The sequence below is a fragment of the Phytophthora cinnamomi genome, assembly GCF_018691715.1.
Source record: "Phytophthora cinnamomi strain GKB4 chromosome Unknown Contig99, whole genome shotgun sequence".
NCBI lineage: Eukaryota > Oomycota > Peronosporomycetes > Peronosporales > Peronosporaceae > Phytophthora > Phytophthora cinnamomi.
Window position 1 is genome coordinate 336,266 of NW_027151032.1, and position 26,430 is coordinate 362,695.

The 26,430-nt window shown below is 53.4% G+C and overlaps 9 protein-coding genes across 9 annotated transcripts; 5 read left to right on the forward strand and 4 right to left on the reverse strand.

Annotated features, from left to right (window-relative positions):
• Positions 1 to 7,256: 7,256 nt before the first annotated feature.
• On the forward strand, positions 7,257 to 7,658 carry IUM83_08424 (Arrestin domain-containing protein A; the record flags this gene model as incomplete). Its single annotated transcript, XM_067932797.1, has 2 exons — positions 7,257 to 7,568; positions 7,638 to 7,658. 2 exons carry the CDS (start codon positions 7,257 to 7,259, stop codon positions 7,656 to 7,658), a joined length of 333 nt encoding a protein of 110 aa, XP_067783494.1.
• A 180-nt stretch (positions 7,659 to 7,838) lies between these two features.
• On the reverse strand, positions 7,839 to 9,860 carry IUM83_08425 (uncharacterized protein; the record flags this gene model as incomplete). Its single annotated transcript, XM_067932798.1, has 1 exon — positions 7,839 to 9,860. One exon carries the CDS (start codon positions 9,858 to 9,860, stop codon positions 7,839 to 7,841), a length of 2,022 nt encoding a protein of 673 aa, XP_067783495.1.
• Positions 9,861 to 12,589: 2,729 nt separating this feature from the next.
• Positions 12,590 to 15,841, reverse strand: IUM83_08426 (importin-like protein; the record flags this gene model as incomplete). Its single annotated transcript, XM_067932799.1, has 2 exons — positions 12,590 to 14,317; positions 14,396 to 15,841. 2 exons carry the CDS (start codon positions 15,839 to 15,841, stop codon positions 12,590 to 12,592), a joined length of 3,174 nt encoding a protein of 1,057 aa, XP_067783500.1.
• Positions 15,842 to 16,110: 269 nt separating this feature from the next.
• IUM83_08427 (chaperone DnaK) lies at positions 16,111 to 16,898 on the reverse strand (the record flags this gene model as incomplete). The annotated part of the gene is made up of 2 exons (XM_067932800.1): positions 16,111 to 16,334; positions 16,493 to 16,898. The coding sequence occupies 2 exons, from the start codon at positions 16,896 to 16,898 to the stop codon at positions 16,111 to 16,113; spliced, it is 630 nt and encodes a 209-aa protein (XP_067783422.1).
• A 552-nt stretch (positions 16,899 to 17,450) lies between these two features.
• On the forward strand, positions 17,451 to 18,761 carry IUM83_08428 (ATP-dependent RNA helicase eIF4A; the record flags this gene model as incomplete). The annotated part of the gene is made up of 2 exons (XM_067932801.1): positions 17,451 to 17,479; positions 17,555 to 18,761. The coding sequence occupies 2 exons, from the start codon at positions 17,451 to 17,453 to the stop codon at positions 18,759 to 18,761; spliced, it is 1,236 nt and encodes a 411-aa protein (XP_067783498.1).
• A 926-nt stretch (positions 18,762 to 19,687) lies between these two features.
• IUM83_08429 (Molecular chaperone (DnaJ superfamily)) lies at positions 19,688 to 20,944 on the forward strand (the record flags this gene model as incomplete). The annotated part of the gene is made up of 1 exon (XM_067932802.1): positions 19,688 to 20,944. One exon carries the CDS (start codon positions 19,688 to 19,690, stop codon positions 20,942 to 20,944), a length of 1,257 nt encoding a protein of 418 aa, XP_067783499.1.
• A 215-nt stretch (positions 20,945 to 21,159) lies between these two features.
• Positions 21,160 to 22,800, reverse strand: IUM83_08430 (lysosomal cobalamin transporter; the record flags this gene model as incomplete). The annotated part of the gene is made up of 1 exon (XM_067932803.1): positions 21,160 to 22,800. The coding sequence occupies one exon, from the start codon at positions 22,798 to 22,800 to the stop codon at positions 21,160 to 21,162; it is 1,641 nt and encodes a 546-aa protein (XP_067783419.1).
• Positions 22,801 to 22,912: 112 nt separating this feature from the next.
• IUM83_08431 (Polysaccharide lyase) lies at positions 22,913 to 24,721 on the forward strand (the record flags this gene model as incomplete). The annotated part of the gene is made up of 7 exons (XM_067932804.1): positions 22,913 to 23,056; positions 23,143 to 23,271; positions 23,364 to 23,666; positions 23,834 to 23,943; positions 24,025 to 24,461; positions 24,549 to 24,624; positions 24,697 to 24,721. The coding sequence occupies 7 exons, from the start codon at positions 22,913 to 22,915 to the stop codon at positions 24,719 to 24,721; spliced, it is 1,224 nt and encodes a 407-aa protein (XP_067783371.1).
• A 292-nt stretch (positions 24,722 to 25,013) lies between these two features.
• Positions 25,014 to 26,153, forward strand: IUM83_08432 (uncharacterized protein; the record flags this gene model as incomplete). The annotated part of the gene is made up of 9 exons (XM_067932805.1): positions 25,014 to 25,034; positions 25,106 to 25,140; positions 25,224 to 25,273; positions 25,343 to 25,371; positions 25,459 to 25,499; positions 25,579 to 25,654; positions 25,715 to 25,786; positions 25,876 to 26,026; positions 26,101 to 26,153. 9 exons carry the CDS (start codon positions 25,014 to 25,016, stop codon positions 26,151 to 26,153), a joined length of 528 nt encoding a protein of 175 aa, XP_067783309.1.
• Positions 26,154 to 26,430: the final 277 nt, after the last annotated feature.

The window sequence follows — 26,430 nt, forward strand, 5'->3', positions numbered from 1 at the left end:
TATATAAGAGGAAACATTTGCCACTTTTTAATCGGATAATATAAAGCTATGGATGATCTACTTGAGGGATTATACTATGATCCGGCTACCGGTTTCAAATTGGCAAATGCATTATATAGGAAAGCTAAGATATAAGTTCCTCCATTCGACTAAAACATGTTGGTGAGTGGTATACGGATAAGTTGGACATTCACAGACATGTATCACGGAAGGACAGCTACATCAACTTTAGAACCGCATCACACAGCCCCAATTCGTGGCAAATGGATCTCGCATTCTGGAAGAAGACGTCGATATTAGTAGCTATCAATGTCAACTCTCGATTAGGTTTTTTGAAGATCCTTCCAAACAAAGGGGTCGTGGCTGTATTATCAGGTATCAAGTAATTTGACAAAGATGCGAAGGTTGATACTCTGACCGCAGATAATGGGAAGGAGTTCCTAAATCGAAAGCTTCAAACCTTCCGCAAGGAGCTAAATATCACTCACTATTACAATGACGCAGGGGATGACGGGGGTAAGATTGAACTATTCAATCGAACAATAAAGATGCGATTACTTAAAATCAACCTGCCTATCACCGAGAAACTAGTTAGCGACGTTGTAAGCGGATATAACAACATGTGGCATAGTTCTATTAAAATGACACCAAATCAAGCCGAAGGTACTGTCACGGAGAATGATCTAAACCACAATCGCGAGCTGGTTGAAAAAGTAGAAGGAAATCTCCCTGTCAAATCTACAGTACTCTATCGACTCTCTAAAGGCGTGTTTGATAAAGAAAACTCGCAATGGAGCAAAGCCGTCTATGAAACCGTTGGACTCGACGATTATCGGGTTCAGATTCACTCGAAAAATGGTCATAAGCTCTACAAGAGTCCTAACGACATTAAGCTATTCAATGCTCAGCCAACTAACGCTCCATTCACAAGCGGCCAAATCTATGAGGCTGAGCGACTATTAGAACATAAAAAATGCGTTCCGGCAAGATAAAATACTTATTTAAATGGAAGGGCTACGACGAACCCACATGGGAGAGTCAAGACAATCTTAGATTGATCAACAAGGCAATGCGAAACAAGCTTGAATTTTTTTTACTTTAGACGATTAAGCGTGATTGAAGCTAAATAAGGCAAGCGTATCGGTCTTGGCTTAGGCAGCTAAATAATTCTCTGGCCAATTTGTTTCTTAGACTGCTGTTTTCTAAGCTTCTCAGCCTCTTTAGCGACATTACTATTGTCATATACGTAAGCGGACAGCGGATCGTAGTCAATATACTCAATATCATCCATAGTTTCTTGACTATACTATACATATAGATAATATCAACATGCCTTGCATCGCGATCACCCTTTCAAAGAAGCCATGCTCAAGAGAGTCTCTCCCTTGTGGATATTGGTATCAACACTCGAAGGACTACGAGATCCAAATGCTTAAAAAAGATCTCAAGAGGATGCATGAGCGACTGCGGTTTTACTCAGAGAAACTCAATAACATGAATATGATGCTCAGTGGTATCCTTAAGCTCGACTACATCAAATATAGGCTTCAACAGTTAGACTCAACCCGCCCATATCGATACCTATGGTGCGATCCTATGTACAAAGACGATTTCGAATATATATTTGGGCTACCAATCGATGAATGCCAAGGGATATATATAAGCCTATTCCAGAAGCGCAACACAAGTGTTCATAAATTTACAATGCGGCTGTGGGACTCACCCGATGACATACCGGCTTCACCTGAATATACTAAACGATGTTATAAATAAATATCAGCTATCACATATAGCATTCGACTAATGTTTCCAAATTTTACGTCACTTGCTCAACGCGAGCAAAAGCGTATTGACCTGCTCGAACGGACGAAGCGCCGTGTCAGTGATGAACTTGATGCCATGCGCGCTGAAGATAAGAGAACGCTCGAAGAGCGTTCGATCGGCCAACAAAGTCGCCCTCCCCAACCGCGATCTGATAGAAAGAAAAGGGGTGAAGATGATATTGAAGATCTCGATACACCACTAAAAGATCAAAGACTTAATCTAAAATAGTTAGATAATTCGACTTCTAAAAAGTTAGATGACAATTATGCTAAGAACAAGCTGACATGGCTTATCATTCAGAATAAGGATTTACTCGAGCCTAATGAACTTCACAAGAGCATCATCTCGGTGTTCAAGGATGGTAAAATCGATAGTAAATGCTATCTGTGGATCGACAGTAAATTTATAACTATCGTTTTGGTAAGGATTCTAACAGCCATCGGCCAGCTGAACAGGAAAAAGTCAGTTGGATACTTACCCTTGACCGCTTCTTATCAATGATCAAGGATAAAGAACTGAGCTTACAATCAAATACTAAGATGGCTACTGAGAAATTTGCAAAGCCATATGAGGTCGCTGACGATCTGATTGATGAACGACCAGGCGTAATGTCGGGTATCGATGAAGATATGGATAGAACGCGTTCTATCCCAGATCTTGAAGCTAAATTGATCCTCACTGCTTATTATAGGAAGCTTGCTGAAAATGATGTTAAAATTCCTATAAGATTGAGCCTAACTATCTATAAGAATAGAAAGGCGTTCATGTCAATTCGTCCTATTATTTGGGTATGCCAAGCATTGCTAAACCATTAATATTTCTAGGTGGTGTCGATATAGTGAAGGGTATGAATTTGTATGACCTATTGAAAACGATTCGATGGATGGACACGCCGCTTCAGTCTCTTCTAACTGAACTTGAGGACTGCAGAAAATATGTCGATGATACCTGAGATAGGAATATAGAGAAACACCTTAATGATAATCTAAAGTACTGCGAGTAGTCGTCTTCAGCAACGTTTCGGATGTCAAAACACCACTTGGTTATGAAGATTATGAAGATGATAACCTTCAAATCTCCACGATGAAGCCGAAGCAACGTTTCAAACATATAGAGAAGCTACGAGTCAATTGAAGAAGCATATCCACGATTTTAAACAATCAAACTCAGAAGCCGATAAGGAAGCTATAAGATCATCAAGAGCAGCGGTAAAGACAACTAAGGCGGATTATTCGGTTAAACTTCGTAAATATCAAATGGCTGAGGCCCAAGCCCATGTATCGGGTCGCGGTGGACTAAAAGGTCGAGAGCTACAAGGGGCAGGAGTAGCATCATTGCAAGGTGTTGAGCGCAAAGGTAAATCTTAAAACCTCAACGACATTCAAGGCAAAGTGACTCCATCAGCATATGTTTATCGCAAACATGGTTTTAAATGCATCCGACCTTGACAAGCGAACGCTGGTCATCGTTCAGTCGAATCGCAGAAAGGTTGACCCGATGCGTGAAATTAGCGATACTCACAGACCATGACAAAGGATCTCGTTTTCAGAAACGATATCAGTCAGGCGAAGTACGATCAGCTATATGTTGATGATAAGAAGCTCTCCAAAGAGTCCCTCCAAATGACCCATCTTCAATGGAGCTTTGAGCAGCATCTAAAGGATCCACTCGAGTCGCTTCGAATGGAGTACGATAAGCTCAAGGGTGAGCTGTTGCTCGGCAATACCAATCCATCCATTCTCAAGCAACTAAAGTTGGTTTGCGTTGACATGTATTCAAATCGTTTGAATTCAAATCTATTATCACGGTACTACTATAGCGATGATAGTACTCGATCCCAAAAATATCAGCACGAGCGGAGGGCTATATAACCTTAATGCTATCACAACCTTGCTGAGCTCAAATCAATCATGAATGGCCTGCTCGTCAAGGAGGTTCCATTGAGCGATCGACCTGCAGTGTGGGCATCTGACCAGCCATATTCGGCGAAGAAAGTTGTATCGACTCAAACTGATGCTACTAGCGACCAATGGGAGGGATCGGAGTCTAAGGCTGGATCAGGCGTTTGGGCGTATAAAAAAGAAGAAATCCGTCAACACCTTTACGCTATGAGGCCATTGAAGCAACTGTTTTCTTTTACTCACTGAGCAAGACTCTACCAAAGGTACTTTTTCGAAAACCAATCAGAACTATATGGGCGATCATCACCTATAGGCCCATGTCTCTATAGTAACCATCTCTTTTCTTTTACCCCGGTGGTCGTATTCAACGAATGCTTTCAAAGTTGTACGATCTCGGTATTGATCATAAGGAGTGTCATCCTGCTTAATTGCACCAAAGGATACTATTCGCCCATCAGCAAACATGGCATCGTATTTTGAGTCTCTTGTTTAACACCCTAAACTTGTATGCAACAATTTCTATATTAATCCAGAGATCTTTCGATCAAGCGACTGAATTTACATTTTGTGGTGAAGTGATTTCTCGCCCGTCGTCGAGGCTGCCTACAACCGAAGGTCAAGTATTTCGCCGATGTTCCAACGTCGGCGAGCTAAGCCTGTGCGGTGAAGCGATCTCTGAGTCTACATCAAGGCACTTAATTCGGTGACCAGAACCAGTCCGACCCGAGCTTGTACACGTGACACCGACCCGAGGAGTTTCGCCGAGGAGATCGGCGAGCTAAGGGGCCGGCCACCGAATTGGCTTGGTTTTAGTATGGGAGAGACCGTAACAGTTAGATATTTGTATAGTGGCCTTAGGGAGGGCCGTTGAGCCCAGCAAAGCAAACATAAATACAGAGTGGAATTTTCGGGATCCAACACAAGCGGCACGCGGCGACTCTTCGAGGTACGACCGTCCCCGTAGGACTAGATCATGCCCACCGCTGAGATCGGCTTACCGAAGCGACGGAAGTGATCTCGGCCACCCGGCAAGTCCAAGAAGCGTGTGTGAGTGTGTGGTGGTTTCTGGACATCTGCCCCCTGGGCAAGAAGCTCGTCGAACGTACGAGCGCGGGTTTTCGGCCCGCCAGCGAATTAAGGTCGGTGCGGCTTTGCACCGACGGCCCGTCAAGGCGAAAGCCGCCGTCCATCCTTTGATGGAGGGCACGGGTTCAAAGAGGAGAAGGAGAAGAAGGAGAAGAAGAGGTGGACGAAGTAAGGGGAGGGTGCTGTGTGCTCGTGGCACGGCTCCTGGAAGGGCTTGGCAGGTTTCTGGGAAGGAGCCACTACACCGCTGTAAACGGACTGGGCGATCTTCGGATCACCCGACAAGCCTACGCTCGCCGATCGTAGGTGTTGTTGGTGTGGGAGTGGGAAGCTAACGATTTTGTCACGTCTGCTATACCACAATTTGCTGATCACTGATTTGTTGTTGCTGCCTCAAAATCAGCTTATGGAGGAGGCAACTCATTTTGGAGTAGGCAACGGTCATCTCAAGACCTTCAAGATCAACAGATTCGTCCTCGACGTGTAAATCTGGATTTGACATATAGTTTACGCAATGGTAGAGGCCTGCCTTCAGCATATCCTGAGCACAGTATCCGAGATGCATGGGAGCGTCCTCCGAGTCGGTTTTTTATTTGAACATATAAGGCTCGATTTTGAGTAGAGCATCGCACACTTCGTCCTCTACTGGCTCAAAACAGTGCTTGAGTCGACGACCACTGTAAGTGCAGTAAGCCGTGGAGCTGAGCATTGATCCAGCACAAGCGATAGCTATTGGGGCAGGGCTTATAGGCCCTGTAGTGTTAACTAAGCCTCCGGATTGCTTGAAATAGGCTACACCAGTTGCCCAAGTCTCTATTGTGGTTGAAACTGTTATTCCAACGTACATTCCATATAGAGGACTTGCAGTGCCTATGCCCACGCGTCCAGGGGTCGTTCCTGCGGTAATGGTCATGCGAGTACTATCAGCCGTTCCAAATCGTAAAGCATAGTTGCTCATTGTTCTGATGAACATCGCATTAGTCGATGGCGTATTGGCACCATTTGACATCTGAATGCAGCCGTGTACTGGGGTACTGTTACTCCCATAAAAATCTTGGACCAAAGTGTAGGTCCCATTCAACCAATTGACCCCGTCACCGGTAATTGTTTGCCAACGTAAAAAGCAGTTTAAAAGCAGTGGGTTATTCACCAAAACACCACTAACCGCTTGAAAGAGGTTGCCCCATCAATCTCCTCCTATTCCGACTCATCCGCCTACGATTAGGGTTTCCGTGGCTTGTGAAGTAGCGGCGATAACCCCGCCCATGTAAGTAGAGGCACTGGGAATCCATAAAGAGTGACATTGGTCATGTCTGTTCCAGCGCTTGGAGGACCAGCGATATACACTGTCGCCACTCTGGCCCGAATAACTCTTCAATTCAAGGCCGATATAGTCGAAGATGCGAAGTTACTTAGGACAGCTGATACTGAGAGGTTATATCCCTAGGGTTAGGTGTACGTGTACTTGATTGCACTATAGAATGGGAACGGCGTCCCTCCCTGCAGACAGCTCTTCGGTGATAGCAAAAAATAGTCCATCACATAAATTGTGCTGGAAGGGCGCCATGGAGCCACCAGGATTGCAAGTTGAGCTCGAAGAGGACGGTAACGCAACGCTAGATCGCTGTCGCGAGGCAACGCCTGCCGACACGACCCGCGCATACGCACCTAAGGAAGCTGTTCCTAATTTTGCACTGTCGTATAATTTTAAGTTCTCGGGGCAGGAAGAAAAATCAACAAAAAGCGATGACATACTGAGCACATTCCGACGCTACCTTATACGTTTTCTCTGCTCTTAGTATGTACTCGAAAGCTAAGCCACACGCTGTCCAAGGATCTGGATCCCGAATGGCTGAACTAGTTGGTGCAACAGAGCCACATAACAAGCTTACACTCAATCCGTTGAGCGGTAGTCTGGAAGGCAATTCGTAGCTCACATTTAAAGCAAATTTTACAACGAGTTAGTTCATCCCTCCATGCAATCATCTCCCTCCCTTGCCGTGCGTCTCACTTACAGCCAGATTCGACTGCCGCTCTTTAGCACTGGCATTACCGCGGCCATCACCTGCCTACTTGGCTTTCTCCGCCGCCCCGCCCATCAAGCCATTACCCCCTCCGACACCGACACGGTCGTCGTCTGCGCGCTAGTCGTGGCCGGACTGGCCCCGCTGCTCTTCTTCGCCGCCCCGCCCATCAAGCCATACCCCCTCCGGCACCGGCGCGGTCGTCGACTGCGTGCTGGTCGTGGTCGCGCTGGTCCTGCTGGGCTTCTTCGCCGCTCCGCCCTTTAGGTCGCCCCCTCCTCATTACATTACGGCCGTCGCCCAGCACACTCAACGCCATATCGTGACGACTTCGCTCGGCAAGATCCACACGAACCAGCAGTTGCTAGACGCGCTCTTTGACACGAAGTTTGCGGTGTAAGAGTTGGATTCGCCAGTCGAGATGGATTTCGACGACGACGTCATGTTCGTCATGGAAGAGATCGACTGCGCGTCCTCCATCGTGAACGCTCGCAGCGATAGCGACACGAAGCCAAGCAAGGCCGATCGCATGTTCAACAGCCAGAAGAAGGCAATGGAGGAGGACCCTGAGGACGGCGTGGCCGGGCTGATTGCCCCCATGCTCAAGCCGAAGGGTCTAGAAGACAAGCTGAGCCTCTCGGAGCTGCTCAATGTGCTGGACGGCGTCATCGACTGTCCGGATCGCATCGTCATCATAACGACGAACCACTCGGAGAAGCTCGACCCGGCACTCGTGCGTCACGGCCGTTTGAACAAGAAGCGGTGGGTAGTACACGATGTGTCATTATGTCATAATGTCCAGGCATGTGCAGCAGATGAATGAAAATGACTTAGGTCTGTTCAAGAAGCGCGTAGGGAGCCCTTTCCGTCGCCAAACCGACCTATCGACCAAGCAGCATGGTGATGCAGATTAATATTTGACATGTAGTAATTCGTGCCAGTGAAACGTTAACTGAAGTCGTTCACTGCTGGTGTACCAAGAAGAGGATTAGTGAGTGTTAACTTAAGCGGTTTCGCTGGCGAGGTCCACGTTTACGATTGCGTCGAGCAGGTACGCAAACTCCCTGTCCTGCAAGTCGAACAAGCATTCCTCTTCATCGTCTCCATTGCCATCGAGGTCGCTGTCGCTGTCGAGGTCACTAGCGTTTGGTCTCTCCGGTGTCTGGTAGAGTGGCAAGCTCGTTGGTCTCGTGTCTCCATTGTTGTTGTAGACAAAAGCCAGCTTTTCGAGGGTGGGCACGAGGAGCCGATTGCGGAGTTTACTTTGAGTGAATCCGTGAATACTCCACAAACGTTCACTGGCCGCAGATGAAGTCGGGATGCTCAATACTTTGTCAGCGAAGAAACGGAGCTGAGGGAAGGAACGGTCCAATAGCCACCATTGCAGGGGCGAGTCGCGACTTGCCTCCTTCTTCTCATCCGCAGACCACGCGTCCTTCATATCAATGAAATCCAATAAAGCCGAACGAAATATCGCTGGGGTCATATCATGAGGCAGTCCGAAGCGCTTGGCAAGTTTGACAGCATCCGTGACTGTCTCCGCAACACTTTTTCCAGAAAAAGCGGAGGTATCCTTTGATGGGTCCAGCAAGTACGCGATTCTGGTGGAGTTGGAACGAGGGCAAATGAACTTCCAGCGCTCTTCGATCAGTTCAATGATTTTGCCTTGCACAGTGGGGTCTCGTAGAGTGGGGAGGGGCTCTGTGTACACGGCAGCGTTCTTCAGGCGGTCAAACTCGTGGAGGATCATGGAGTTAGAGCACGTGTCCGTCTCAAACATGGCGAGTACACGTGTAACAGGCTTGGTCAGGCGGAGGACGATCTTCGCGTTCGCCCAAAACTGTCTGTCCTGCAAGATGTTGCGAGCCTCTTCGAGTTTTTCGGCGGTCGGAGCGTCGCTGTAGTGCCTCATCAACTCGGTGTCCGCAAATGCAGCCTTTAGTGGTGCCTTGTTCCGAAGCACACTCTTGATGCACTTCTCCTGAGCATACCACCTCGTCGAGACCGGCACTGACAGCTCACCTGTTCTACTCGGATGCTGACGACGCATGGCGCGTAAGCGGCCCAGTAGTAAATGCCGTGCCCGCACAAACTTGACCAAATTCACCGCTTTCTTCAACACTTGGGCGAAGAGCTCGATCTTGAACATATCTTTCAGCAGCAAGTTCACAGCGTGCGCAGAGCAACCATTGAAGACCACGTTGGGATGCTTTTCCTCGACAAGCCGCCCAGCTTTCTTCATATTGGCGGCATTGTCGGATACAACAGCGATGACTTTTCCGACATCAGCAACAGCTTCCACCTCTCCGATAACAAGAGAAATTTCAGATGCCATAAATTCGCCTGTGTGGGCCTCGCCTCCTGTCGTACCGGAGGACCACATCATCGGCCGCATTTTAGGAGAGATGATCACGTAGTTCACAATGCTCTCCCCATTGATGTTCGACCAGCCGTCTGTGATGATGATCAGGCGTTTCTGCTTTCGAAGAAGCGCTTCCAGCTGATCTTTCTCCATAGTGTAGGCCAGGTCCAGGAAAGTTGAGCCGAGACTCTGGCGGGTTGGAAGTCTGACGTTGGGGCGATGGTGGCCAAGTGCGCGCCGCAGATAGGGATTACCGATCGCTCGAAATGGGATTCCGGCCGTGTAGAACGCCATTGCTATATCGAGATGGAATTCCATATCTTCAACTTTCTTTGATTCCCGTCTTGTAGGCGTTGTTGGGACCGATCCACCGTAGCTGACCCGACGCGACTTGGTCGGGGTACGAAAGCTAGGGGCACTCAGTGAGAGCACCCTGCGCTTCTTCTTCTCCTCCTTCTGCTCCGCCACGTTGCTCCACTTCGTCTTTGTTGCTGGTGGAGCTGCCGTACAGATCAGGAGATGACGGTACAGGTGACGCGCAGGCTGAGCGTTCATGATGACCTCCGCACAGTAAATGCATGACACATCCGGGTGCTTCTTGGTCACGCCCTTAGGTCGAATCACGTCGAATTCGTCCCAGATCGGATCTTGCTTGCGGCCCATCGTGAACTTGGTCGGCTTGACGAAGCGCTGGTCAGTCGTGTTGTCGGCTTAGCTTGAGCTGCTCGAGGTGTTTTGAGTTGTGAAGTGCCAACTCGTGTGCCGCGCGCGTGAGAGGTAGATCCCTCTTGCTTCAGGTGTCTACGCTCTCCACGTCGGAGGTACGCAGGGCACGACTCGTGCCGGACGAGCACTTGGAGGATGCGGATGCAGGGCGGCCCAGGGCCGCGGCCCTTGAGGGAGAATTTGATGAAGCTGCTGCGTGCGCAGCTTGCGCAATAGCAGAACCTGGTCTTACTTGAAGTGACCTGCTTGCGGAGGTCTGGTCCGGCAGCAGTTGTCAGCCAAGAAACTCATAATTCCAAAAGTATACGATCCATCGGAAAGTATTTAACCGTATTTAACGTTTTTAGCTTTCAAAGTGTATTTAACCCTACCTAAGTATTTTACTTCTTTACAACTCTACTTATGGTGCTCTCAGCGGGTATATCGTCGCGTTGTAGCTATGTCGTAGCACCGACTCCCGTGCTGTTATCCGGAAGTCGTCACTTCATATATTCGACATATCAGAGGGACGGGCGAGGGGACGAGGTGGGGACTGCGTCTCCCTAAAACTTCCGATAAGAATTGATAGCTCCATTTGGACCTTCTATGATACACGAGCCCATAGAAGATTCTGCGTACTTTACAAGATCAAGGATTTTGAGCATGTTCCGCTCGTCATTGGCTAACAAAAACGCCATTTCTGGCTTCCTCGCGAAAGTTTATCCCTAGGCAGCCAATAACGGAAATTCCCGATTAATACCCTCTACCCAAATAGTACCCTCTCAGAGTAACCCGGTAGTAACCCTACAGTAACTCACGTACCCTACCCTGCTGTCATCTTGTTACACCTCACTTCACTATAGAACGCAGCCCCAGCCATTCACTAGCGCTGCCTGCACACGTTCGCAGCACCCCAACACCGCCACTGACAGCAACACTGTCATTAACTCAGTCTCTGCTGCTGGGTTTGCAGACAGCTACCTGGACTGGCACGTTGCGAAGCACGACGTGTATGGTGAGCAATTCTGTACAAGCTGGGAAGCCGCTGACGAGGACCACGAGGATATGGACGACTTTAACCTGGACGAGCTGCACGACGCTCTTGATGATGCTGCACTGATCGACGAGTAAGCTAAGGTAGCGATGTAACCTTTTGGTAATACAGAGTAACCTTTCGAGATTTTGTGAGGGGTACTATTAACCCTTTGACTACCAGCCAGCTGGAGTGATTTATAGGTCCATAGGGACCCATAAGAGGTCTAATCGCAAGATGCGATTGGCCAAAACTAAAAGCTACGAGACGACGGCAAAGCACTGTACAACCTAACAGGTCTCCATGGACCTGTAAAATGCATTACCGCACGAGCCACAAACAGTTCGTGTGACCTGCCATAATTGTTTTCTCGTCTAGCTAGCAGCCCCGCCTCCCCTTCGTGGACAAAAGAACTTCGATGCGTTGTTCAATGTAGCCGACGACGACACGTGAGACTGGGAGACCGACATGGACCCTGGCCTGGAAGGGTGCGGAGCAGGTTCGAATGTATACGAGCTAATATTCAAATTCATACATCAGGCAACGCTACAGAATCCTAACCAAACTAGATAAGCTTACAGTGATAGCGTTATAGCAAGCCAGTGTGAATGTTACGCAGGATTGCATGTGCAGGAGTGCGAGCGGTTGGCGGATGTAGATTGGAAACTGCTACTACATGGGGTGCTCGGCTAAGCACGCATACTTGGGATAATGCTATAACGGAATGACGCTGAGTCGAGAGCGCGCGGGCTCCGACGCCACCGCTCGGAGGTCAGCATCCTCAGTGGGCTCGCCGTGATGTCCACCCCAAACGGCTCCTACTTCCATAGACCATTGCCGTTGTAGCGACACTGACCAGGGCGCGACGGCATGTAGCTCGACCTCTCAAACTTTTGATTGGGAGTACCGTGAAGTAAACCACCGTCGCCACGTGTAAAAATTGGTGTTTTTGATTGGTCGTTTTTTCCCCTGTGCGTTGAATTGATTTGCTGGAGCCATAGGTCCAAGGAGACCCGTAAGAAATCTCTGGTAGTGAAAGGGTTAAATAGTGCCCGGGGTATTATTCCGTAATTTCCGTTAAACGAAAAACCGAACTTAAACAGCAAGAACTACGTACTTGGATAGAGCGAATAAAGATATCTCGATTGAGCCATCAATCGCAGAAATCGTGTTTTGGGAAAAGTAACATTTCATTGTGTGCGGTCTCACATAAGACGAACTTCGTATTCCGAAGGCTAAATGGCGCCTGCAGCAGGGGGGGGGGGGGGCTCTAGCGTGAAAAAGATCAAACTTTCTCTGCCTGACATTTCACACGATACCTCATTCGAGCCGGAACGCATCATAAATGCTGGACATGCCTTACTGGCAAGACTTTAAATTGATGGAAGATAGCAGGACCCCGCTTTTGACTGTGGAGGAAGCGCTCCTCGGTTTATATGTCTTAGCTACCAGCTGCTGTGTCGAAAGCTATGTCGAAAGCGAGTGCGCAGCTTCACCCTGACCTCAGGATGACGCCAGAGTGAGCGCCAGTATAGCGCGAAGGCAGTACCATGGAAAGGAGGGTCCATACGCTGTAGCCGCGTGTTGTTTGCTATTTTCCTTGATGCAAAATGAACTCGATAGACGACCCCCTCTCCAACTGCACCGTCTTATTCTATGACTGAAGCTTGCGCAACACCGATGAGTCAACACTTTGGAGCAGTTCGTCGAACGCACCGCTACCCAACTTGGCGGCGAGATCTTTTAGCCTTCCACAGACGAACTCCTTCAATTCTAACGCTAATATAGGGACATCTTCTTCGTGTGGTTGCTGCTGATGATTTTTGTGGTGGGCTTGGAAAGCGCGATAGACCCCTGATCGCGCGCCATCCTCGTCGTTGCCAGCAGCGGTAGCACTGCGCTTTTGCTCCAGTTCTTCTTGTTCATCCTCAATCACTTCAACGCAGATTTCGAGGATCTGGCCGGTCTTTTCCAACAGCGGTTGCTGGAGCAGCATCAGAGTAGAGCAGGAGGCAAGCACCCACACCTTCCGTCGCAAGAGCGTCAACGGCGATGATCCCACAGTGTAGAACAGCTTCAACATCGCTTCGACTAGCAACAGCAACACGGCGGTGTCATTAGCCAGTAGGTTTTCCAGCATGAAGTCCAAGTTGATCATCATCAACCGAGCGACGACGCTTAAGTAACCGGCAAGCACGCTTTCAGGTTCATGTTTGACACCTCCTTGCTGAAAGGCAATACAAGCTTCTACCATTGACTTCACCAGTGGCAGAAAGCCCCCCACCTGATCAGTTGGTAGTGTCGCGACAATAAACTCCGTCACTTCAGCAATCTGCAGCGAGGCCTCCGCTTTTACGTTGCCGATCACGCTTTGAAGGAGCCCAGATACGCTTGTGTGGTAGCTCTGCCAAAACTGAGCCTTGCCGAGCTTCAAGTAGTGTTCCAGTAGAGTCAATACTAACGCCACATGCTCGTAATCACGTTCCATTAAGCGTAGCACATTGCCAAAGAGTAGGTGAAGCTCTTCGGTGTACACAGTAGACACATCAAGAGTTTCGTTCCACAGCTCCAATCCACTCTCCATCAAGAACACCTCGTCCGGGTTCGCCACATCTGTCGCAAATCGAACGACTTGCACACACATATCCAGCAGCGTCTGCACACTGCCAGCTTCTACACGCCCATCGGCAGGGATTTTCTGAGCTTCTTTCACACTCGCGAGCAGTTTGGCCATTAGCTGCAGTATTTTGCCGCGCACCAAGTTGCTAGCGTCGCTCTCATTTGTCCAAAGAGCTGGTAGCGGCGCACTGATTTGGTGGCAGAAAACAACTATCTGAGCACCACAAGCCTGGATAATAGCTTCTAGACATCCCAATACTTTCATCTTGCTCTCGGATTCATCTGCTTGGGGGAAGAAGGCGAACAAACACTCCAGTGCCCGCGGCAAGAACGGAGCAAACGCCTCATATTCGAAGCCCCAGTCGTTCATCATAGACTCCAGCGTCTGAATGATGCGCAACTTGAGCGCCACATCAGCATCCGCTTGATGAAAGAACGCCGAGGGATTGAGCAGCGCGTCGTAAAGCGGAGGCCGCACAGTTGCCGACAACTGCGCTAACCAACAGCTTACGAGCCATACAGTGCGGAAGCGGAGAACTGGTAGTCCCTGGAAGGAGCCAACATTTGCGTCCGGGCTTACGAGGATCGGTACGAGGTTGGTAAGGAACCACGGCTCAAACTCAAAGCAATCGTGAAGATCGTAGCAGCCCAAACCGATGGCTAAAAGCACGGCGTCCATATCGAGCACTCGTCGGTCATCCCCAGCAGTCGATATTTGACCTTGACCTAGCTCCACCAGATACGCTGATGCGCTGGAGGTCATCTGTGTCAGGGCAGGAATCGTCTGTTCTGGAAAATTCTGCACCAGCGTCAAGAAAACATTTTCAGCGCAGGCCCGCACCGATTCCTTCGCGGTTAAACTCTCCATAAGCGTGCAGTACGCCTCGGGGTCGCTCTGCCACTCTTCCAGGTCCTTGGCAGTCGATGTCATGTAGTGCATCACGACCAAGTTCAGCATCGATGCAAAACGGTTTTCCGCTTGAGTAAAGAATGTCTGCATCGCTGTTTGCGCTTCCAGCACCATGGCATCTGTCAGTGCTACATCTCCTGTAGCCGTTATAACTTTCGCCATCACCCGTGTCGTCCCGCCCGGGCCCGAGAGACTCTCATTCTTGTACAGCCGACAGCTCAACACGTTGGCAAAAAACTGGAGGGCGTCAATCTGTAACCGTCTTGGTGGCGGAAGCACTGTCGCGGGGCTGGAGGCAAACGCGTTGAGCACGTTCCAGAACAGCGCGAGGTACGGCCGCAAGTATTCGCGAAACTCCATCGGGTACGAGTTCTGCACGCCCACGACAATGGCCGCGACCCGGTGCATGCACTTGTCGAGTGTCAGCATGGCCTCCTCCAGCTCTGCGCCAGAACTGACATCTATGACCGCACCAAACGTCTGCCGGAACTTCACCAGCCTCTCCAACTGGTTGTAGAACTCCACGAGCGCCGAGCGCAGGAGCTCGCCGTTCTGCAGCGCCGTCAGGTCCCGGAACGCGTTGAGCAGCATCGTGGAAATGAGCTTGGTCGTCGTCACGAGGACAGTCAGCTGCTCCGCCCCGGTGGTCGCCACTGCCGCAGCAATTGCTGCAGCCTTGTCGGCGCTCGACTGTCCCGCCGCGTCCGTCTGCGCCTGCAAGAAGTCGTTCAGCTGCGAGGCCGCAGCCGTCCAGTACTGTAGCAGCAGCGGCAGCAGCTCCACGCTGAGCATGGCGAACTGCTTGCGGTGCTGCATGAGCCTGCGGGTCGCCAGTTCCTTGACCACGCGGTAGCACACGTCCACGCTGCGCCTCTCGCTGGCCACGTCGGCCGCCATCGCGTCCTGGCGCCGCAGCGGTTGCAACATGGGCGGGAACAGCGCCTCGAACGCCCATTGGTTCGGGAATTCGGCGCGTGCAATGGCCGCCACCACCAGCGCCAGGTGCAGCGCCACCGTCGGCTGCGGCTCGTGCAGCGCCGCGAACAGCAGCACGCCGCGCGCGTGGGCGCGTTCGTCTTCGGAGAGCATGTTGGCGGCCTTGCGCTGCCGCCACTGTGCTTTGAGGAAGTGCTTGAGCCACAGCACGGCCAGTAGCCGCACGTCCGCGTCCGCCGCCCCCAGGAGCGCCAGGTTGCGGGGCGCGCCGTCGGCGCCGGGCACAGCCACGCACATGTCCAGCAGCGCCGCCAGGAACGGGGCCGTGATGGGCGCGCGCTGCAGCTGCTGCAGCTCGCCCTCGGCCGCGGACCGCTGCGGCTCCGGCGCGCGCAAGCTCAGCGCCAGCAGCTCGCGCATCCGCAGGACGTCGTCGGCCATTGATGAGCGCTTTTGCGAATGACAAGAAATGGCTACATATCCAGCCCGATATGCTCTATAACTGTTTGACGGGGTTATGGAGCCGCGTCAAGCTCCCTAACTGTGGGTCACTGCGACTACCTCAAAGTACTGTACGTGCGTGTCATTGTGATCATGGTGGTCTGCCATTGTGGTCTGTCAGGTCGAAATAACGACAACAGCTACGGTGCGTACGTCCACATCACTACTGAGTACTAAGTAGTAAACAAATAGCAAGCATTGGTGATTGTTCATCTATCTGTACGCGGAGTCAGCGTCGCTGAGGAAAGCATGTACTTCTTGACCTCGAGTTCGCGGAGCGTGGCCTCCTCGTGGTCCTCGAACCAGTCGCAGGTGTTGCGGATGGCGCTTTTGACGTTGATGTCGCCCTTCTCGCGAACCATCTCGATGACGTGGTAGATGAACTGCTCCAGGTCGTTGCGGGTCTTGATGCGGCGGGGCACCTTGGCGTTGTCTGAACTTGTCAGCCTCGGCAACCATGCGGTCAATGCCTTCCTGGCTCAGACGGCCGCAGTTATTCGAGATGGCGGTATCGGCATTGGCGCCAGTCTTCTTGTCGCACGCAGACACTTTCAGGATGCCGTTGGCGTCGATCTTGAACGTGGCCTCCACCTGCGGCTCGCCCCGCTTGGCGCGCTCGAGGTCGGAAATGTTGAATTCGCCCAGCTTGTTCTTGGACTCGACGCAGGCACTCTCGCCCCAGTAGATACACAAGGTAGCCCTCTTCTGCCTTGTACACGCGCGTCTTGCGCACGGGGATAGCCGTGTTGCACTTGATCAGTACCGACATGAACGTGCTCACGGTTTCAATGCCGAGCGACAGCGGGGTCACGTCCACCGCCAGCAGCGAGTTGGTGACGTCGCTGCGGATACCGTCCAGGATGGCGCCCTGCATGGCGGCACCGTAGACAGCGACCTCGTCCCGGCTGACCGACTCGGACAGCTCCTTGCCGTCCAATAGCACCAGCTCCGTCACGTCCTCGGGCTTCATCTTGGCGTCCTCGAGCACCTTGAGCATAGTCTCCTCGCAGCACTTGAACAGCTCCACGTTGAGCGGATCGAGCTTGGCGCAGGTCACGGTCGCGAGAAGTCCACACCCTCGAAAAGCAAGTCCACCTCGACCGAGGCGCTGGTCGTGGTCGACAGCATGCGCTTGCCGGGTTTTCGCCAAGTTTCATCTGAAGCAGTTTTTTTTGCTAGTTGAAGTGAACCATTATTAGCCAATGAAATCTCTTCTCGCTGTTGCGACACAATTATTGCGAGGGAGTTTCATCCACGTGTCACATATAGGCCCCAGATAATTGTATTCCTGGAAATCAATTACATTTTCGACGCGGGTTAGGGTCCCTCTGCATCCGGGAAGTCGATTCGGAGCGACAGTCTGCTGGCCACCCACTCGGCGCGGCATACAAAGAGCAAGTGAGTGACGGGCCTGGACCGAGGGTGCTGATCCCTCCTCAAAACAAAACACGCACACAGAGGAAGACCGCGGACGCCCGACCGTTCCGCCCGCTTTTCCTTGCTTCAGCACCCGCGCCGTAGAGCACCCACCCACCCACCCCACACCACAATGGCTGACGTCGAGGACCGCAAGCCGACGTAAGCGCCGCCGTGGGTTGATAATAAATAACCCCCCGGTATTTTTCGTTATTGACGCTTGCATTCCGCCCGCAGTGAGAACGTCGAGGAGGACCAGCAGACGGAGCAGGTGCAGCTCAATGAGGGCGACATCGAGACCAACTGGGACGAGGTGATCGAGACCTTCGACGGCATGGAGCTGCGCGAGGACCTGCTGCGCGGCATCTACGCCTACGGTTTCGAGAAGCCGTCGGCCATCCAGCAGCGCGCCGTGAAGCCCATCCTGCTGGGCCACGACTGCATCGCCCAGGCCCAGTCCGGTACCGGTAAGACGGCCACGTTCGCCGTGTCCATCCTGCAGAAGATCGACATCAACCTGAAGGAGACCCAGGCCCTGATCCTCGCCCCCACGCGCGAGCTGGCCCAGCAGATCGTCAAGGTCGTGGTGGCCATCGGCGACTACATGAGCGTGCAGGTGCACGCCTGCGTCGGCGGTACCGCCGTGCGCGACGACATCCGCACGCTGCAGCAGGGCGTGCACATCGTGGTCGGCACCCCCGGCCGTGTGGGCGACATGATCAACCGCCGCGCGCTGCGCACGGACGAGGTCAAGATGTTCGTGCTGGACGAGGCCGATGAGATGCTGTCCCGCGGTTTCAAGGACCAGATCTACGAGGTCTTCCGCTTCCTGCCCGAGAAGGTGCAGGTGGCCCTGTTCTCGGCTACCATGCCCCTGGACGTGCTCGAGGTGACCCGCCGCTTCATGCGCGAGCCCATCCGCATCCTCGTGAAGCGCGACGAGCTGACCCTTGAAGGTATCAAGCAGTTCTTCATCGCCATCGACCGCGAGGAGTGGAAGTTCGACACGCTCTGCGATCTGTACGAGACGCTGACCATCACACAGGCCATCATCTACTGCAACACGCGCCGAAAAGTGGACTGGCTTACCGAGAAGATGCAGTCGAAGGACTTCACGGTGTCGGCCATGCACGGCGACATGGAGCAGCGCGAGCGTGACATCATTATGCGTGAGTTCCGCTCGGGCTCCTCGCGTGTGCTGATCACCACGGACCTGCTGGCCCGTGGTATCGATGTGCAGCAGGTGTCGCTGGTCATCAACTACGACCTGCCCACGAACCGCGAGAACTACATCCACCGTATCGGTCGTTCGGGTCGTTTCGGTCGTAAGGGTGTGGCCATCAACTTTTTGACGCACAACGACGTGCGATACCTGCGCGACATTGAGCAGTTCTACAACACGCAGATCGACGAGATGCCCATGAACGTCGCGGATCTTATTTAAGAGCCCCTCCAGTGAGCGTTCCCCAGCGAGGCTTCGCGCGTTGCGTCTGCCGAGCCGTCGCCGACCTTGCGGCTCGACGGCGGTCGATGCGACGGCAGGAGGGCGTCGGGGACGGACGGCGAAGAAGTGAGAGACGACGGTGTGCGGCGCTCGCGGGCCAACCGATGTAGAACCAAGTGTTAGGACAGCAAGCAGTAGGGGAACGGAGGGGGTCGACGAGAGTGGAAAACAGGAGACGGAGAGAAAAGAGCTGCAGGTGAGAGGAGAGGCGCTTTTAAAGAAAAAGAGGAAGGGGGCTGTGTGTCTTCTTGTTTTGTTTCATCCCTTGTTGGCCTTCTTGTCTTCTGCGTTGGTTGAGCCCGTTGTACGTCAGCGGGACTGGGGTGGAACGTCTTGACTGGCTGCGGACGCCTTTTGTCTCAAATGGCTTCAAGAAATCAGGATTTTGCAAAGCTGAACTGCATTTTCTCGCCGAGAAGTTGCTCGCTGCTGCTGCATTCGGAAGCGACGGTAAGCGTGGCCTCAACGTCAATGCTGGCGGGACATCATTCTCATCCAAAGTGACTTTCGTAAAATCACAGGGCTCGTCAACTGAAGGTGAGCCGCGGCGAGCCGGTCAGCTCGCAACCGAGAGTCCAGCGGGGATGATTTGTCACACGGTACAGTGCTTATTGTATAAATAAGCGGTCTAAACAGTAATAAACTATAGAGGTCATACGGCTATAGCAGCTATTATTTGCATAATACCCCGTCGGAATAGATACAATTGTGACCGGATGTTGCAGGGTATCAACTGGTATTGTGTTTCAGATTGACAGCGGCTCGCTGGAGCGACACGCCGGCCTTCTTCCACATTTGCCAGTTCTCCGCCAGTAGCGGTCCCGTCAAGTGCCTGCCCAGCCCCGCCTCCCCCTCCGCGCGCCACCATGAGCGAGCCCGTGCCCAAGCAGCCCGAGGAGAGCACCAACCTGTACGAGGTGCTGGGCGTGGAGAAGTCGGCCAGCGAGCTGGAGATCAAGACGGCCTACCGCAAGCTGGCGCTCAAGTACCACCCGGACCGCAACGCCGGCTCGGCCGAGGCCGCCGACAAGTTCAAGCAGGCCAGCGCCGCGTACGCCGTGCTGAGCGACCCGAACAAGCGACGCCAGTACGACGTGGCCGGCGACAGCGGCAAGGACATGGAGTTCGAGAGCGTGGACGTGGAGTCCATGGGCGGCTTCGGCCGCGTCGTGGGCGCGCTCTTCACCAAGATCGGCATGCCCATTCCCACGCAGATCTCGCAGAGCGTGCTGTCCGCCGCCAGGGACCTGTGCGACGAGCGCAACAACTCGACGCAGCTGCCGCAGGTGACGCAGATGGTCTTCGGCATGGAGCGCAACGCCAAGGTGGACAAGCAGGACGCGCACTTCTACAAGCTGCAGGTGGACCGCGACCGCGAGTCCGTCGTCTTCATGTGCCGCTCGGCCTCCAAGAGCAAGTTCAAGCTGGTGCTCTTCGACCAGCACGGCGCCGTGCGCATGGTGCAGGAGTCGGTCAAGAAGCCGCGCTGCACGGCCGCCGACATGTACCTCTCCAGCACCGTGGAGCTCATGGACCTGAACCCGGAGCTGTGGCCAGGCGCCAACAGCGACTCGGAGCTGCCCGAGATCTTCAGCAAGCTGTCGCTCTTCGAGGTGCGCCGCACGGTGCCGCTCGAGAAGGGCGAACACCTCTTCTGTGTCTACGGAGACAACTGGCTGTCCGCCGTCAAGTACTCGATCAAGTGCCTGAAGATCGACGAACAGTCTGCGGCGCTGCGCAGCATCCAGCAGAGCGAGCACGAGCTGGCGGGCATCAAGCACGACCTGGATGCGCTGCAGAAGGAGTACGTGGCGGCGAAGAAGGCGTTTGAGGAGGTTTGCGGCCGGGTGGAGGCCAAGCAGATCCGCACGGAGGAGCTGCTGACGGAGCGCGAGCAGTCGTACGAGGCGTTCCTAGCAGGATGCGACCCAAACCAGGTGGCTGGTCCGTTCGACGACGCGCGCGGCTCCAACACCTCGCAGAACGGAAAGGGGTCAGCTGCTGACAGTCCTGCTGGCGGCATTCGCAACATTTTTGGCGGCTTCCAGAACCGCTTCTTCGCGGGTAAGGAGCGCACGAGCTCCATGGACGCCACCAGCAACGCGTCATCCCACAGCCACTAAGTGTTGAAGGCAGTGAGTCATAGATGCTATAATCGGGAACTCCGGACGGACAGCCAGGGAGAAGGATGCAACAGTAAGGTAGAATTTCAAAGGAGAAAGTGAGGAGGAGCGACGAGATGGGATTGACACGTTTTAGAATTTAGTAGTTGACGCCGGTTGTGTTGTACATCTCCTTCTCTCTCCTTCATATTCGTTTGATCTACGCGTTTGCGAGCTTAGTAGTCACTCAGTAGCCGCTGGCGCTTGGGGTCAATGGGGTCGTCGAGCCTCTTGGCCATGCAATAGGCATGGGCGATCCACGGCACGAAGGCAGCAGCGAAAAGAAGTTGGCCCACGAAGAAGGCCGTGCCGAACATGGGGAGTTCTACTGCAAGAGTGTTGTAGAATCGTGCTAACTGCGTCATTCGGCAGTGCGCTGGCAGGCCACCAGACTTGGCTGCAGCCGCTGCAGCGTTCGCGGCCTCTTCCAAAGTGCAGGGAACGACACGTCCAGAAGCGTTAGCGAACATTTGGTGTCCGAAGGTGGCATACTGTGGTGCCAGAGTGAGCAGCGCAAATAGCCCAACCATAGCAAGCTGCATCAGTACGAGCGACAGCATCGTCATCGTAGCAGCAGACGTAAGTCGCGGCTGCAAGCGTCCGAGTCGGAAGCACAAGAACTGCAGGCCGTGGCGCTTGAGTACAACCAGCGAAATTGTGAACAGATATACGAAGAGCACAGCGAAGACCACGTAGTCTAGGGGGAACACGCGCGAAGCCAGCACCAGCAGCAGATCCATCGGGTTGGGGAACTCCGGAGCATTCAGCAAAAACCCACGCTCAAAATTGGAGTGTGCCATCTTGTCGATGCTCGTGATGAGCATGGAGACGACGATGAGCAACGACAGGATCATCAACACCACGCCGATCGGGATCTTCCAGCAAGACAGCTTGCCCGTCAGCGCGAATCTGCGCAGGTTAGCATTCAGCACTTCGCGGCGCTCTTCAAGAAGCTTTTCGCGCGTTTTCAACTGCGACAGCCGCTCCTGATCAGCCCCACTCATCTGCTGCTCGACGGCATATCTCTGTAGAATGGTCTCTCTCGTCTGCTTGGTCGCCTGCGTCTCCATTGCGTTCTCCTGCAACAAGTCCTCGAACGTCGTCATGTTCTCGTCAATGCTGTGGTCCTCCATGAGCAGCCCGACCAGCGGCACGCTCGCGAGTCCTCGACTGCACACGAACAGCCAGAGGTACATGCCCGTCAGCGCCAAGATGCCCACCAGAAGGCGCAGGAACGTCTCCAGGTCCGACGAGAACTTGAGCAGCGGCCGCAGCCAGTCGATGTCCGAGCTGGCGGGCTTGCCGCACAGCAGCACCACCATGGCCATGACCAGCAGCAGCGACAGGCCCATCAGGAAGCACGCCGTGCGCTTGAGTGCCGCGTAGAGGCGGTCTCTGGCCGAGAAACGCAGCGTCAGGTGCGCGATCTCCGTCTGCTTGGCGTAGTTGTAAGCCAGCGGCGCCCCCACGAACGAGTACAGCGCCAGCGCCGCGAAGTACACGCGGTACAGCACGCGCAGCGCACGCACGTTGGCCGGCACGTGCGGCAGCGCGTTCTCCAGCAGGTAGACGTCCACGGGCGCCGTGAACAGGCACAGCAGCGAGATGTAGAGCGCCAGCACGCAGACGCCGTTGACGAAGCGCGAGGAGACGGTGAGCGGCGCGGCGCTAAGTGTGGAGGTGCCGGCGAAGGCGGCGAGCGACGAGGACGCGCCGTGCTTGGGCTGCGCGTAGAGCACCAGCGACGTGCTGAGCAGCAGCAGCACGAGCGCCACGCTGGCGTACAGGAGCCATACGAGCAGCGCCGACGAGTCCATGGGGGCTGGAGAGAAGAATTGAAGTGGTGACTTGACTTCGATCTGGTTTGAAGAAGGAGAGGGTGGTGTGGTGCACATCACTTTCGTAGTCTGTTGGGTGGGTTCGGGAACGATGCGGGACGGAAGCCTGAGGTACGAAGAATTCTGTGTGGAGGCGGAGCTGTTGCAGAGGCGCTCGCATGAGGTGGCGAGTGTGCAGATGGCGGGGACTGGGAGGAGTGTGGCCACGTGGGAATGGAGACGTGGGAACCGCCAGGTGAGCTGCAGTGGAAGAATGTTGGAGTTGGTACTAGTGCGTCGTTCATTGCAAGAAGCGGTTGACATTGTGATGCAACGTTGAAGCACTTGGACGGGGATTCGTACCTCGTCTCAACAGGAAACGTCATGCCGTATCTCGCGGAGGACGAGAAGAGCGAGAAGTTGACCATAGAGCTGGATGGAGACATCGACGAACTGCTGCTGGTAGAAGAGGTGGGCAAGCTGCTTCAAGATGGCAATATGCCCAATGGAGCCCCGCTGTAACGAGCAACGACTAACTGACTCTGGTTGGCTGCATTCCATAGGAAATCTTGGCTGAAGACGACGAAGTCCAGACCGCCTTCCAGCCCGAAAACGTCAAAACTGCTCTAGTCGAGTTCCACATCGTCTACCACACGATCTACCAGACGCCCGTGCTGTACTTCCGAGCACTCGCCGTCGATGGAACGCCCTTACCAGCAAGTGTCGTAACGCGTGACGTCCAGTTTCCGGGGTCTGATGGCCGCTCGACCTTCGTTGCCATGGAGGAGCACCCAGTTCTGGGCAAGCCGTATTCCTTCCTGCACCCGTGCGAGACGGCAGCGGCCATGCAGTTACTCCAAGCTCAAGTGCGTCCCAGTAGCAGCGACATTAATACTCCGTCGGAGGTTAAACTGCCGCAGTATCTCGCGAGTTGGCTCAGCTTGGTGCAGCCGCTGACAGGCATCTCGCCTCTCGACTACTATGCAGTAGGATAGGATCCCGACTAAATCCGTCTTACCATTCGCCGTGGCAGGTTGGTAAAATGCAGTGCGCTGGTGGGAAACTAACTGGTATTTTGAATACTGGCGCCATTTTTCACAAGACCATGACGCTCGAGGAGAACGTGGCTCGTCCCCGCAAGAAGTACGCCACGCTAACTCCCCGCGCGTCAATTGCTGCAATAGTATAATACAATAAAGCTTACAACGACGTGCACATGTCCAGGCAGCGGCTTGGAGGCGTCTCGTCGCCAGCAGCAGCGCCGACGGCAAACACTCGCGCCAGGTTCGCGTTTGGTTCGCGGCTTCCTGACCCCGCGAAGAGCTTGAGCAAGGGCCCGAAGAGCAGCGCCAAGGCCAAGCTCCAGCACGTCACAACACGAGTGCGTCACGAGCCGGACGTGCGTGCGCCGACCAACGCCAGGAAGCGGAGGCGGTCGGTGTCGCGGGAGTCGGACGACGCGCCGTCGAGGCCGAACCCCTTGGACCGACCGCTGACAGTGAAGACGGCTTTGCCTCTGCACGGCAGCCATCTGCCCGCCCCGACGAAGGCGTCGAACCTGCTGAGTGGCGCTCACCTGCACACGATTTCACCGTCGAACCCAGCGATCAGACACAAGAAGCGGAGGTCGGCAGAACAGCAAGAATCGGTTGCAGACTTGGGTGGGTTGCTGCAATTACGCTCTGGTGACTGCGGAGAGGAGTGTATGGCTAACTTTTCAAGCTTTGTGGTGCGTGACTATTTCGTAGCTGCCACGGAGCCTGTGTTCTGGATCAAGCGGCGTGAAGTAGTGGATGCAGCACTGAAGGAGCTCGACGCGTTAGAGTACGTTGAATTCATTCAAGCATTGAGAGACGCTCGGTGCTGACTGTGTTCGCTGGTGGTGACGCTGGGCAGGAAACGAATCAAGGAGATCGTCTAGCAGTGGGCAGACAACTTGATGATAATTTTCTCGTGATGAGAACAATTGTCATCCAGAGTCTCACATAGCCTTGGTAGCTATGTACTTCACACGTGCGTTTATAAATTTCCGTCTTGTTGAAATCGTTGCTGTGTCTAGCTACATACATTGGCATTGCTCCACCTTGGTCAAGCTGCTCAATTGGCCTACTAAAGGGCATAAACTAAAGAGGTGCATAAGGTGATGCTTCATCACCTCGCATTCGGCCTCATTCCGCTTCGGACCGAGTAGAGATCAAGGCACAGAATTCGCGATGATGGCGTCGCCGTGGCAGGTTGGTAAAATGCAGTGCGCTGGTGGGAAACTAACTGACCGTGTCATCGGTGCCCCTCCCTCTCTGCGCAGAAATACCAATTGGCGCTGCAGACGAATCCGCTTCGGTGCGTTGTCTTGCTCTGCAGTCACAAGTCGCCTGCGACAGCAGTCGTTTGGCGTTTTGAGATTTACGTTGCTCGTTTTCCAGGACGAAGGCAGTGACGTCCGCAGGAGTGGCAATGTTGGGAGAAGTCCTCGGTACGAAACAGTGTTCTAGTGCTTCGGGTGAAATCCTGCGAATACTGACGTTGGGTTGTGTTGTTGCAGGCCACGTGCTCAAGCATAAAACGCTGCGCGTACAGATCCACGCTCCGTCATTGCTTCAACGTGGTGTTTCGCAACTGACACCTTGGTGCTGGTATCGATGGTCGTTGTGATCTCAGGGTCTTTCGCCTCGGCAAATGCTAGCGTTCTTTGCGTTCGGGTGGGTTTGGCACTAGATTCGCTCTTTAAATTGATACTGCTTGGCAAACGGCCTTTACCTCATTCGTTTGAATGCGTAGCGGTGCGGTCACAGGCCCAGTGCTGCACTACTGGTATGGCTACCTCGAAACCCAGCGTGTGACGAAGGAAAAATTGGTATGAGGCGTCAAAACAATCGAATTTCGTTGACGCAGCACTAACTGCATGCTCGTGCAGACACCGAACAAAAAGCTGCTGCTCGACCGCCTCCTCTTCACGCCTCCCATGGTCGCCTTCACGATTTTTTCGGTAGGTGCACTGCGTCTCATGTGTGCAAGATTATGCAGCAAGCGAATTGATTGTTCTAACGAGTGCATTCACATTCGTGTGCGATCCAGTTGGGGGTTATGCGTGGCTCGAGTCCCAAAGCCTCGCGTGAGAACCTCTCGCGTGTATACTTCGGAGCACTGTTGATGAACTGGAAGGTGTGGACGCTGACGCAGTGGCTATCATTCCACTACGTCCCGCCGCAACTTCGCGTGTTGTGGGGTACGTAGCGCATCACGAGCAAATTCTTTTGGCGCCGAGACGCTCACGATAGACTTTTTGTCCGTTGAGAGCAGGCAACTGCGTCGCGCTCTGGTGGAACTCGTACTTGTCGCTCACGCAGCAGTAACCGGGGGGCGGTGAGAAGCCAGCTCAGGAGAGACTGCACACTTGCGCGCCGACAACGGCTGGCGTGGGAATTATCTTGTGCCTCGGGAAATGGCTACACTCGGGCACTGCAAGTTCAAGACCATCACTCTCGAGTATGCCCCCTCGAGTCTATCAGCGAAAAAAACGCATAAATTTCTAACCAAGTCGTCAAGACAGGAATATGCATTATATAGGGGTTTTGCTCCAGTGTTTCTGAAGCAATTTTTACTCTGATACATATGCTAAATGATAGTGTA